The 14,647-nt window shown below is 39.0% G+C and overlaps 1 protein-coding gene across 1 annotated transcript in view; it reads left to right on the forward strand.

Annotated features, from left to right (window-relative positions):
• The first annotated feature begins 251 nt into the window (after positions 1-251).
• khdrbs3 (KH domain containing, RNA binding, signal transduction associated 3) overlaps positions 252-14,647 on the forward strand; it is a 205,320-nt gene continuing 190,924 nt past the window's right edge. Inside the window, exon 1 of the mRNA XM_079828968.1 lies at positions 252-635. Within this exon, the coding sequence (XP_079685094.1) occupies positions 545-635 (91 nt within the window). The 5' untranslated portion in view covers positions 252-544. The remainder of the gene's footprint in view (positions 636-14,647) is intronic.

Consider the following 14,647-nt stretch of genomic DNA (forward strand, 5'->3'; position numbering starts at 1 on the left):
TAAGGACGCGGAGTGCTAAAGATGATTATGATCCAAAATCACCAAACGTCAGATTCGCATCTCTCACCACATTTCGCGAGAAACTGCAGCACCTCGGACAATTCCACACCCGCCCCGCCCTCAGGGAATGATTGGCATCTGGGTATCCGATATCTCACCGAGCGGCACCAGCTACATCCAATCAACGGAGGATCTGGGACTTGCAGTCGTTGCCCGTGGATACAACAGGGGGAGCTTCAAAGCGGTTGTTTACAGTTGAGAGCGGCAGTCTGACTGGAGGACTCTGACTGGACGGAGGCATCGGCAGATTCCCTGCAGATGGGCTAAAGACGAACCATCTGGGAAGCGCATGGACAGTAGTTACCTTCAGCACAACTAAAGAAAAAAGCCAACTCCAGGTTATGTTGTAGATGCTCACCGGCCGCTAATAGAATCACTGGGTTCCTTTCCTTATACGACTGGTGCGCATCTTTAGGACAACAGCAGGATCTTACATTCTCTTACACCTGACAAGCTTTTTGTCGGACCAAACTCCCTGGGCGAGATGGATAACGAAAAGTACTTGCCAGAACTGATGGCGGAGAAGGATTCTCTGGACCCGTCCTTCCAGCACTCATTGCGTCTTCTTGATCAAGGTAAGTCCCGCTGTCTCCTGTCAAACTATTCGCGTCACACCTCTTACATTCCTTTACGCGATGTTCTGTGCGTTTTGCGCGATCACTGCTTCAAATACTAAGAAGGTGATGATTTTGATTAACCGTTTAATCTTGATGCCCTATTCGCTTATTGTAACATATTCCAACATACTATAAAAAAACATGCATTTGAATTGTGGCAAGCCGTTTTAACACGAATGCATTTTAATGTACCTTTTTTATTAGAGTTATAGCGACTAGTTTTTTTTTTTTCAGTTTCACTAGTATCAATTCCTTAGACACTAGTTAGTAGGCTACAATAATAGGAAAAATCTATTCTGTCTATTTAATTTGTATTTGTTGAATCGCAACTTATCCCTAAGTACTTGTTCCTTTGTTTTCGTCACAATAGTGTCAAACAACTAGCCCATTTTATGCTGTTGCAAATTGCAATTTTCTTCAAATATTTTCTAGTATCTGTTCCAGTTTTCCTTGTACTACTTGCATTGACACTAATACGCTTTAGATAGCCTATTAGTGTGTGTTCACATTGTTACTAGTAATATTTTTAATCTTACTTAATAAAAAGAAAAAAACGTTTTAATTGAACTGCAATGTATCCATTCTTACTAACCATTACATATGACCGTGAAATAAAATGTAACTTGAAATATCACGGTGACAATTGTGTCTCAAACTAGTCACATACTCAGTGTCATGTTACTAGAGACTAATTGAATATTTACAAGTGGGAATAAGTAGCCTATTAGTATCTACTTACCAGTGAAACTAGTCACTATTGGATTACCTACCTGTCAAAAACAAGTATTAGTAATGCATAAACGATTCATTTTAGATACTAGTTATTATAAGGATAAATGTTCAAATATTTTGGCATTTGAGTATTCTGTATAATTGGAATTAGGTGAAATGCTGTCTGCCAGAAAGTGCTCAAAATTTGTTTCCTTTACAAATCATCTTTTCTCCATTTGCACATATAGTATGTTTCATTTTAACCTTATTTGTAAGTCACTTTGGATATGCTAATGAGTAAAAGTAAGCGACTATGCAGTAACCTGAGGATTAAGCATACTGGTTTTTATTTTATGTGTATTTTTCTGTTTTCAGTAAAGAATTAAGCATGTTCATTCCTCAAGAGCATGAGCAAGAGCAGATTTGAGTCTAGGGAGAGAGTGCAGACACATGAATTAATCCGTTTTAAGAGCGCTGTACAGAACCAATATCGTTGATAACGAATGTAGCAGGTGCAGTTATTCACATCTCTGGATTGGATGCGAGACTTTTGGTGCTCTCAGGGAAATCAACACTGAATGGAAAGTGTGTTTAAACACCAGAGTGTTCCATCCATATATTTGTGTTCTGGCCTTTGCATTCAAAGGATTTGTTTCTACTTATCTTTATGAGCAGCTTAAAGAAAAGGTTCAAGGTTTGGTTTGACAGTTGGTGGGAACATTCGTAATTAAAACAAAGACCGTGAACATAAAATGTTGGTGTAGGCAAAAAGTAACTATATCTTTCTTTATCCCACCAGTTAAAAAAACTTTGGCATGGGGCGCTCCCTCGCACATAGCTGTCATAGATGTGCGCTCCATCTCTTTCTCTCATCCGAATGCTCTCGGTTGCAGTGTTGCACAAGTCATTTGTCAAAGTTATTTACTCATGAAACAATTTGATGCAGTTTCTGAGAGATGTTCCTCGTCATGCGATTCACCGGGCAGAATCGGCTGTAGGGTCTCTAACTAAAACCACAGAGCTTTAAATCTGGTGTACCAGTGCGTAAGAGAGTCCGTTTGCAGCTTTAGGCATGATGCAGCCATTCTTCAATTAAAGCTGCACTTATGCAATAGAATGTGTTCCCTGGCTGTTACTCTTGGTTTCACTTTGCCCAAGGGGGTGACTGAAGGTCTAGGAGCTCTAACACAAAGGCATATGAGGTTTGATAATAAGCTGCAGAGTCAGCATAATGTGGTGGAACATGTTCTTTCTGTGCAACTATTCATATATTAATGGGGTATGGGATTGAGACATAATACAGCCAAATGATGTAATGGTACAGACAAAATCAAGTCATTATTTACGCTGTTCCAAACCAATTTTTTTTTTACTTTTTTTTATTTTTATGCTGTTTTTTTTTTCCTTTACAAAAGTGAACACAGATGTCAAGCTAAAAAATTTAATAAAAATAATAGTAGGGGTGTAACGGTACACAAAACTTGTTTTGAAGTCACGGTTTGGTACGGGTTCGGTACAGCAGTTTTTTTACAGCAACAAAATTGCTTTTTATTTATTTTTATTAAACAGTGGTTTACTGAAAAAAATGTGTCTGTCCTCAAATGAATTCAATCATAACTAAAAGTTTCTTAAAGATAATGCTGTAAACTATATAGGGAGCCCTTACTTGCACATTACTATAATATTAAACAGAGCCAAAACTATTAGCCTAAATTCAGTTACTATTTATTGTTAAATATAATAGTCAACACTCAAATAACACATTGTATGCGAACATGTAAACTTCACATGAGGCAGTTTTTGCATTAACTTTTAAATCTAATTATAAAATGATGTCTATGTAACGGAGTTCGTAGACATGGGAAGGAGGCGGGAACCGGTGAACATTTAAAGACTCAAATAATAAACACAAAATGAAAGCCATCCTCACGGACAACTGCCACGCACACACATATAACAAAACACAACGTAAAGTCCAGGCCTGGTCCTCTCTCGTTCTTCACTAGTGTTCGCTCGTCCTTATATGCCTCCGGGCTCCCTCATGAGAGGACTCGAGACCAGTGTGCCTCGCAGGTGATGCTCATTCTCAATCACGCACCGGTCTTGCTCGCTCGTCCCACGGTACTCGCTCATCGACCTCGCCACAGTCTAATTATTCGTTGTTGAAATATAATCTTTTATACACAGTGGCTGTCATTTTCATGACAGATTAAAATAATCAAGACATCACTAACAGGTTAAGTAGAATATAATTAATATAGGCTAACATAGTGCATATATTTAGCGAAAGAGTTGATTTCTCTAGTGAACTAACAGCTGTGGACACTGAATGACTTCTGAGGTAAATGTAATGCTACGTGACATTGTTTACAAGATGTTTAATTGACGTCTTTTCGTGGTTGAAACACTGATTGAGCAATTAAACGACATGATATGTTTCAGTAAGTTGTAATGTATCCTCAACACACCTTAAGATATTAATTCATGTTTATTCTTTAGGAAGAGATGATTGTGTTCACTCGCGTGCTGCCGCTTGAACTGTGCTACATATAAAAGTACTACTGCCTTTACTGTGATCAGTCACGTCACATTAAAGAGCGTCAAAACGGCATTTATCATTTGAATTTCGTAATAAAATGGACTGAATACTTAATATGTGCGTGTGGGAACTCGGATTGAAGTGTGTTCCGCGCTTAAAACAAGCCTTCTGTTAACTGTTAAAGATTGCATTCGGAACTGCTCGGTACACACATGCACCTTACTGGAAGCCCTGCACCGAAACGGTTCATTACGAATGCGTGTACCGTTACATCCCTAATAAATAAATAAATAAACCATAACTCATCCGCTTTGTTCCACAGAATAATAACAATAATGGGTTTTGTAACTCTGTGGTAAATCTTGTGCGAACAAAGACTGAGAGTATGTGCAGGGAATCAGTGCAAAATCAAATCGGAAATGTCTTAAAAAAAAGAGAGTACAAATTTTCACGTTTTATAAATGGAGTGATGCTTTTTGATGTTTTTCCCTGTATTTAATATCCAAAAAAATGTCTTTTAAAGGGTCATTCCAGTCTAGCTTTGCAGCTCAAAGAGTGGGGTTGTGGCCAAATGCAGATGTCATCAGACATGCATTGATGTCATTCATTTCTGAGCAAAAGCTGTGCAGTCTTTCAATCTCTTTCTCAAAGCCACATCAACATGCCAGGGTGGAAGTTATTCAGATGAGTTCTGTCGCCAGCAACAGAGATTACTGCAGAGACCGCTAGGGTTTCGCGTGAGTAGGACCGCGCTTCTGTCATTGTGAATAGCTTGGGGTATGACCGGTGTAGCGGATAACATTTTTCACACAAGTACACTCAGCACTTTTCTTCTTTGTCACTCCATCTCGCTTCCTTTCTCTTTAAGAAATTGCAAGGCCTTTTAGCAGGATGATATTTTGTAGGCAGAGGCATGAGGACAGAAGGACAGAGTTTAAACCTCTTTTCAGTTCCTGGACAGTTTCACTTACACACAGAGAGAGAGAGAGAGAGAGAGAGAGAGAGAGAGAGAGAGAGAGAGAGAGAAATATTGAGCAAGCCAGAACGAAAGAGACTGCTTCATAAGTGTATTTGCTTGTTTATTAAGAAAGATGCAATTTGCAAGTAATTAGCTAACATCTCTCAATGTTTTATTGGCAGAAATCAGCATAGGCGTCCTGGGGTTTGGAGATGTTTGCGTGGCTGCCAAATCTTGAGAAAAACTTGCGCTCTTATCTCCAGTATACTACAGATGGCTCATGATGTCATGTCGAGTAGCTCTCATCTTAGAATCCTTAACTAAATTATGTAATTGGCAGGAGAAGAGGAACACAAAGAAAAACGACTTACAAATACACATTCGCACATGCACTGTTTGCAGTGCTACACAAGCCGCTAAACAATTCTTAACTGGCTGGAAACAGATGCAGTGGGAGTTTTATTAAACCAGCGCACACCAACAGTCACCAAACTCCCAAATCCCACACAATCTTTTTTACTTAATTACTTTAGAAATGCCTTTCTTAAGAACATGTGAGGTGCTAATTAGGCATTTAGTGTAATTACGCTCCATTAAATTGAAAACGGATCCGTAATTGGGCCTCAGAAAAGTAAAATGCAATGTTCCAGACATGCCTGTGCTTACATTTAGTAGCAATGTGTATATGTATGCTAGGAAGCATATGTATTTCTGAAGATGGGTGTGCATGAAAAGCATTGTAAGTCTGGGTATCACGTGATGTACATCATGGTTAAATACATAGTAATGTATGCCAAATGTATGATTGTTGAATTGCTACCAAATGTCACCAAATGTCACCAAACATCACCAAATGCAAAAGAAAGATCCAGTGTCGCACATAGGGCTGGGTATCGAGTTCGATACTTTTTAGGCACCGACCGAATTGCCTCGATATCATTGATTATCGTGAAAGTTCGATATCAAATTACGATAATTAAGGGGTTAATCTCGTCAACGTCAGTGAGCCAATAAGCTTGCAGCATGATTGGCTGTGGCGGAAAAACACTAGTTTACGCCGGTTACGCCCAGAGACGCGGCTCACACTTGAGGCTTGGCCCTGTCTGCGGTGCATTTCGGCTCTGACATGGCCACTGGAGGTGATCGGAGGTACTGCGCGATGCAATATTTGCGACAAGATAATTGCTGCCAAGACCGGCAACATTACAAATCCGAAGCACTTGAGAGGACTTTTCTCCCCATCTCATAGCCTTCTATGGCAACCAAAATGTCGAAGGTCCAAATCAATGCAGTTTCAAAGCGCTGCGAAGGGCTTCAGAGTCTCTGCGCGATCCCAGGCGAGGAATAGGGTCTTATCTAGCAAAACCATCGGCCATTTAAAAAATTTAAATTTAAAATGAATATACTTTTTGTATCATATCCAAACCACCACTTACCCAGAGGAAGGAGAAGAGAGCGAGTGATGAGAAAAAGACTAAATCATTTAGCCCATGTGTGCTGCATCCCTTGTTGAAGAATAAACAAATGCTTGTGCAAAATCCCAAAGCACAGCATGTGCTGTGTAAGATGGTCTATAAGATACATTTAAGATTTAGGAAGAGACATTGATTTCTGCTATGATACAGGGATCTGTAAAAAATTTGTTTTTTTTTAATTCCCTCTGCCCTCTGGTCTGTGAGTATATATGCCGGCTACCGGCTTACAAAACCACCCACCAGCAAACAGAAACAGCGTCTGGCAGTGCATCAAATGCCTTGTGAACGGCGATAGATAGAGACAGTTAGAGAGATAAATTGCAAGGAGAATGGCACTTGATTGAGATAATCATCACTGTCTCTCAGACGCCCCCAGGCAGCGTTAATATATTATCATGTGTGTATGTGAATAACTGTGAGTTTCCTGATCTGTGATCAGGTCGGTTTTCGCTAATATCACAGTACTGGAGAGAATAGGATAAGGAAAACTGATCTAGAACCAGTTCTCATGAGTATAGATGCTCACAGACACAAGCTGTTTTTAACAATTCAGGGTGCTGTTACATCTCTTTTCCATGAATCTATATGAACGACCTTATTATGTCCATGAGTTCAACATGGAAATGCATCAGGTATCTCTTGAATATTTACTCTCTTTTATTGTAGTGGACAGATGTGCTGCTATCTCGAAATTAATATTTTTTTTGGGAAAGATTTGTGAATTTATTGCATCAGAAAGATACAAAAAGGAGGCGGCTATTTGCACTAAGTGTAAATTATTATATTTATTAAAATTATTCAATGGATGCGGCTTTAATGTGACAATAAAAGCCCTCCCTACAACTACCCCAATAAATTCTTTAAAAAAGAGAGAATAATCTCTTTTACTCCAATAAAAAAGAGAGAAGAGCGTGCTCTGCAAAAGGCAGATTCGAACCCAGGTCGATGGCATCAAAACCAAGATCCATTAGCCTTACGCTTTACTGATTGCGCCACTGAAGACTTATTTAAATGTTGTTTGACCCAACCAGGCATTGCTAGGCGGAGCTATTGCGAATATGACTTGCCAACAAGGCCCGCTATTTGCACTTGGTGTGAATAGACACTCCGTAAAACAATAGTGTTTGCACTACCAATGAATGCAAACTAAGTGCAACAGGACAGTAGAATGCTTTAGTGTTTTCAGTGTATGTTCCTCAATTATTCAAATCCTTGTAACGAGTTGCCAGAAGTTGGCATTAAATAGATACATTTTTTTCTTTGTAATCTCATTCTCTGCTTTTGCTCTGTCACTACTTGATCCTGCTTAGGCAGCTAATGACAAGTTAGTACTTATTGCAGGATGTCTTTTACTGAAAGGATTTTAGACATGCAGCAATGCACTTGCTTTGCCTCTGTGTGAAGTGAGAACCGTTTCCTGAGAGACTTGAATTGTTCCTCATAAAATCTAATGACTGCTCGTTAACTGCAGTCAACACATATTGATTTTACCCTTAACGTCTGATTAAGGTTCCTAGATATGTCAAAGAAATGACTAGCCGGTGTAATTTACTGGTTTATATCTCAGCGTCGTTCTGGGTGATCATCTCCAAGGGAAGAATAATTTTTAAAGGTCCACTGAAGTGCCTTGAAACGCGCAGCATTATTCAATGTGTTGACGTAATTACCACTGAAATATGAAGACAGGGTGGAAGCAGCTCCTCCCCTTTTTAAAAATAGCCAATAACATTTTGTTTATATAACAGCTCGGCCAGAGCCGTTGATCTCCTCAATATCGCTTTAAAATAGCATTCACAGACTTGCACATATGATCCGCTCTGTGCTATCTTGTCTCTGGACCCGGAAAAGTCCAGTTGACACTAACGGAACTTCATTCGCCCCAATAGAAAGCATATTTACACTGTCTGATTCGCTCCCTATCTACTATATAGTGCACTATATGCCATTCACCATGTAGAAAATAGTAAATGTGTGAACAAGTGACCGATTTTAGCCATTCTAGAGAGCATTTGATTGGACAAAATCTGATGAGAAATTGAAGTGCAGAGTGATGTCATCAAAACCATTGATCCATATTGGCAGAAGACTTAAAGTTGTGAATGCTTATATGGTCACATTTTATATTAGGTGGCCTTAAAGGTGCAGTGTGTGAATTTTAGCGGCATCTAGTGGTGAGGTTGTGAATATATTATATTGCATTTCTGTCAAAAGATCATCATAAATATTACACACTGCACCTTTAACTACTATGTACTTTCATCAAAAAAGTACAATGTACTTATTGTGTTCATATTGTATTGTAAAACACTTTTGCTGATATTGAGGTCGATACGGGTTAAGTTAGGGACAGGTGTGGTGGTGTGGGTAATTTTAAGGGAAGGGTTAGGTGTAAGGGAAGTGTCAACAGTGTAATTATAAATGTAACTAGAGAAATTAATTACAGATGTAATTACATGTAAGTACAATGTAAAAACATGTATGTACACAATAAGTGCATTGTATCAAATTATTAATTTAAATGTTAGTACATAGTAGTTTAGGCCACCTATAAAGTGGGTCTGCTTATATCTTCTAAACGGGAATTTTGTCACTGTTTTCGAGCACACTAGCTTATAGATAACAGTAAGGCTAACATATTCATACTAAAAGCCAAAAAACGTCCATTTTGATTTCATGGAGACTTTAAAGATGATGTAATTTCTTGCACCATTAGCAGCACCAAGCAGGTTTACACAAATAAAGCTTCTTTTCCTTTCCTTGGTCCCACTCCAAACTCATGGCATTGGTTGAGCCGATGTTACTAACTCCTCAAACAAACAGATTGCAGGTGCTGCTAGTCGCGCAGAAATGGCACACTTCACCTAACGCTCAAATAAATCAATTCAAGTATCATGAATCAGGTTTACAGGACTTTTATGAGTTGGAGTAGTCCGTGCATGTCAGGTGTGACATTGTTTTCAGAATCTATTTTTACGTCCGTATTTACTAAAATGCAATAAATGTTTGTGTGTCACCTCGGATTACTCCTTCCCGATCTCAAGCCACAGTCGTTTCGCGGCTCGTCTACGGGTATAATCATCTCCAGTGGCCCTTGCGTGATGGGATGGGTGATTTTAAAGCATTCTCATCCCCCATAAAACGCAGCAATGTGGAAAACATGCCACGCTTCTCATTTTCTGTTGGACGGTATAGAAAAAAGCGGCGGTTTTGTGTCTGCGTTTGTCAGTCTCAGCAGTTTCTGTGTGGGGGGCTTTCTCAGGTCAGTTCGAAAAACAAATGAGCCTGGATTCTCAGACGCCGAGCTCTGATTCGACACAACAGGTCAGGGATAATGAGCCGGAGCGTGTAGCTGTGAAATACTGTCTCTGTGAGTTTGAGCAAAAGAGGCACTCCGTTCCCCCTCCCTTCCTCTCCTTCTTGCCCTTGAGAACTGGAAACGTGATATGTAGCGGCCTTACTGAACAACCTGTGGTGACCAATAATCCCCTACGACTGCAATATTTCCATAAGCTGCTGAGAGAGAAATTGTCTTCATTTACAAACTCTTATGCAGTTTGATAAATGCATTTTGAAGATTCGTCAAAGTTGTTTTCCAGGCCAACACTTATTGTGGCTGTACATCACTGTTCAAAAGGGGGTCAGTAAGACTTTTTTTTTCTTTGAAAGAAATTTATACTTGAATTCAGTAAGGTTACATTAAATTGATCGTAAAAGGGCAGTAAAGACATTTATATGTTACAAAATGTTTCTATTTGTGATGGGGAGTCGATTCCAAAAGAGTCGATTCCTCGACTCTGAATAGCCCCAGAGTCGGGGTTGACTCCAGCACAGGAATCAACTCTCGGTAGGGCTGCACGGTTATGGCGAAAGTTATAATCATGATTATTTTGATAAATATTGAGATCACGATGAATTATCACAATTATTTGTTGATTTTAACGAAAACGAATTTTATCGTCACATAGATTAATTATAACTTCTTTCACATCCATATTGTGCTACATTCCTGCTAAATATGTGCATCAAAATAAAATGGGTCCTCTTATTCACCAAAATTCTGTGCATCTCCTTAAAGAATAAATAATATAAAGAAAAAGTAGCAAAACTTCAACAGGGCACTATTTTCCACATATTTAGGAAGCAAAATATAAACTTGCATTGTATCAGCATAATGGATGTGAATAAAACTCAAAATATACAATCAATAAAAAACAAATATTCTATAACAGAATGCAACCAAATGAGAACATTTCAAGGTAGAACTATGCAGAAAAGACTCGTTTTTGAAAACGACAGGTTTTTGGAAAGAATGGAGGCAAGTGATCAGACAGTTGTTTACGGATTTCTGTTGTTCAACATTCACTGCATGTTAAAACTTTACACTCTTACTCTGGACTAGCCTAGAAATCTAGACGCACCCTAGCGGCAGCAAATCTAATTTGCAGCCAGGGTAGTCTAGCAACTCTCCGTTGGCGTGCGAGCTGGAAAAAACAAACTCTGGTCAGGCCAATCACATCGTGTATAGAGTGGGCGGGCTTAACATAGTGAGTTGACGCAGTTCCGCGTGCTACTTGTAAACAAAGAACCTGGCGAACAGCGGTCTTTCGAATCGGCTTTGGCCGCGACTCTGGAAGACTTGGAATTAAGCTTTCCTTTGAGGAAAGAACAAAGAACGACACTGAAGTCATTCTTAAGAAAGGAAGATGTGTTCGGAGTTTTGCCAACCGGATACGGCGAAAGTTTAATCTGTCAACTAGCTCCACTTCACCTTCTTCGTTGTTCTGGTTGGTTGTAGCGCTATCCTATTGCGTGCAGAGGGAATTTGAAAGACAACTGTTTATCCCGCTCCTCGGATTGAGCCCTGCCAATGGTGTGTTCCCAGACCCAACATCTTGATGTGGGTCTGGCTTGTCAGGCTATGTAATTCCAAAGGTCTTAGTACACGATGTAACTACAGAAGAGTCAAGTTTTAAATAGGAAAATTATCGAAAATCTTTGGTCATTTTTGAGCGAGATGCTAACGGTCTAAGCAGATTCAATTAACTATGCTAAGCTACGCTAAAAGTGCTACCGCCAGATCCGGAGATCGGCTAAATGTATACGAAAACGGTAAAACTCAACTGTTTAACTCTAGGGGAGTTGGAAAATGAGTCAATTTGCAAAAATAGTGGAGTGTTCCTTTAAGTTACAACTCAAAATAAAAAAAAGATAGGAATTTGGCATGTCAGTTTCAATTCTGAGACATGAAAAACATTGGCATTTGGTGATTTTATACTTTCAACCATGTTTAAATCCATTCTGCAAATTTACCCCCAAAATCCAGTTTGTATATTCTTTGTATAATTTTGTTTGTATAAGTTTGTATAAGTTTGTATAATCCAGTTTGTATATTCTGGGTTGGTTTACAACGTGTCTTAATTCTGTTAAGTGATACAATTTAAATTTGGTGAACTGTTCCCTTAAATAGTTTATGGCCGCTTTGTTTTAGGATGAACATGACATGGGTTCGACACAGCTAAACGATTCCAATCTGTGCTCAGGAGTGTTCGGTACTTACATTAGGGAGCTCACGGTGAGGCTGTCTGGCAAACCTTCACTGCACTGTAATGTTAATCTAGGCCACCAATCCACCCCTGTGGTGCTCCCCTCCTCATTTATACAGTATTAATCTTTTACTGCTGCAGGATGTTAATGCATCGCTCAGAAGAGCAAGGGACAGTACAACAGCAGCCCTGGATAACAGAGGATTAGAGAGACACTGAGTGAGAGAGAGACTCTGTTAATCAGTATGTCTTTGTGCTCTGGGCTACAGTTTGAATAAGGCCGCACTCCTCCGTAGGGAGGAAGTTATTTATGAAGGACTGCCACCAAATTAAATTTCAAAAGGCAGGGAGAAGGCAATAGGAGAACGGAATACAGGATGAAATTGGAACTGTAATGGGTGAAAAAATTGGGGGAGGAAAAACAAGCAGGACAGATAGGAAACAAATAAAGCTAGAATGAAAGAGAGATGAGAAATAGAATATGATAGTATGTAAATAAGTAGGCTCTTCCTGGTGCTTGTGATTGCTGTGTGACTGAAGATGGCTCTCGGATACAGGCGGTGTGGCTGACTCTTCAGAGGGAGGATAGCTGGCAATGGTCCGGATTCGTCGGACTCGCTGGGTATCACTGGAAGGCGGGACATGCATGAGTGTGATTTCAGTGTGATCTTCACACATCAAAAGGTGTTTTTGTCTCTTTTCACAATGCAGGGTGTTTCTCAAATCCAGATGCTTCCACTAGGAAGCTCAAATCTCCTACAGTACTCACAGTATGAGTGTGATTGTAAGTGTATTTGTGTGTTGACATAAATAGTGTGTGTATTGGCTGATGTTGATTCCTGTTTAGAAGGTTTTTTTTGTGCAGCATCTTTATTCAGAAGCAGAACAACAGATGAAGACTTGAACCCCGTCTGAAAGTTTGAGTTCTGTGATCAAAGTACATTGGAAGTCTGCTCAATGTGAAAGGAATAGTTCACCTTATATTTGTAGTTGAGGTTGAGTCTGGATCATAAAAATTGTCAATTGTCATTTCCTTTCTCTAGTTCCATGTTATTTCCTGTCTTCCCTCCACTAGCTATTAATGAAAGAGGAGGCTCAAAGAATAGATTTGCTGTCATTTTCCCCCTCACTTGTGTTGACATATTCATTTTATATAATTGTAGTTTACTTCAGGTAAAAAAAAAGAGTCTGTTTCGCCACAATGTGCTATGTTAATTTTATGTCTAACAATATGCAGTCCAACAGCTCTGAGACTTTTACTGTTTATCACTCCACTTGTTTGTAGCTATGTTACATCACCCTGTTTTTATGCGCATTTTGAAGTATCGCATCAGAAACTAGTGATGGAAAAAAGATCCCTTAAAGTCACAATATGTAATTTTTCGCCACTAGAGGTTGCTTCTTCAAAACAGAGGCATAGCTTGATTTTGCAGAGCTTTTATTATGACTGCCGCTTCTGCTTCTCCCGTCATGCGTATGTGGGGTTCATTCAGGGATGCTGTTTTAACCAAGCAATTGGGTTGTTTCAAGCAAACATTTAGCCCAACCGCTGGGTTAAAACAACCCATTCACTGGGTTGAAACCACCCAATTGCTGGGTTTGTTCATTTTAATCCCAACTTGGGGTTGTTTTTAACCCAGAATTTGTTAAGAGTGTATTAGACACATCATTTGAGTGTGTTGAAAGTTATGTTATAAAGCTATTCTATGCTTTCGCTCGGCGGCTACTAGGGATGCAACAATACAGTTAGCCCACGGTTCAATACCTTGGTTTTTAACTACGGTTTTCGGTTCGGTTCTGATGGCTAGTCATATCAGTTTTTTTGCTATTCTATTCTTAGGCGACAGGAACAGAAAGAGGTTAAGGAGAATTTAATTTTTTTTTTTTATTGCAATACTCTTTCTTTATTTTACTTAAAAAAACATTGTACACATTCCTAGTGTGTTGTATAATATACAATAAATGTATATAAAGATTTACACTGCAGCTCAGAGCTGTACAGCAGCATTTAAGTATGAGATTGAATGAATAAATGTAAAATTAAAACACTACATACTTCACTATAATATACATTGATTCTTAGCTACTGTATTAAAGTTTTTCAGTCAAGAGCAGTGAGTGATTTTCTCTTTGTCTTTTGTTGTTTTATTAACATTAAAGGGATAGTTCACTCAAAAATAAAAATTCTGTCATCTATTATTCGTGCTCAAGTTGTTTTAAACCTGAATAAAGTTCTTTCTTTTGTTGGAAAATATATTTTGAAGAATTTTGGAAACCAAACAGCTGCTGGTCCTCATTGCAGTCAATGGCTACCATCAACTGTCTGGTATTCAACTGTCTGCGTTCAACAGAAGAAATTAATACTGTTTTAGAACAACATTAGAATGAGTAAATAATGACATTATTTTAGAGGTGAACTGTCCCTTCAAGGACAAGCGGTAGCATGTACACTAGGCTGCGCTAGCTGTCAATTTAAGAACTGTACTCATCTAATATACAGACACACGCGATTTTACTTTCACTTTAGACATAATCGACTGTTTATGTTAACCTTGCGTGTATTTGACAATATTAGCGCACTAAAACTAGCCTACTTAGCCCCGTAATCACGTGTTTGACAGCTTTGAGTGCTCGCGCTCAGCGCATGTTAAAACGAATGAAACGTTTAACCAGCAAGGCTTTAAAATGCATGCAAATAATGAACTTTCGTGATCGTGAATAACTATAGTGTTCCGTGAGTTTAA

Source organism: Gobio gobio (genome assembly GCF_949357685.1).
Source record: "Gobio gobio genome assembly, chromosome: 11".
In the NCBI taxonomy this organism is placed as follows: Eukaryota; Metazoa; Chordata; class Actinopteri; order Cypriniformes; family Gobionidae; genus Gobio; species Gobio gobio.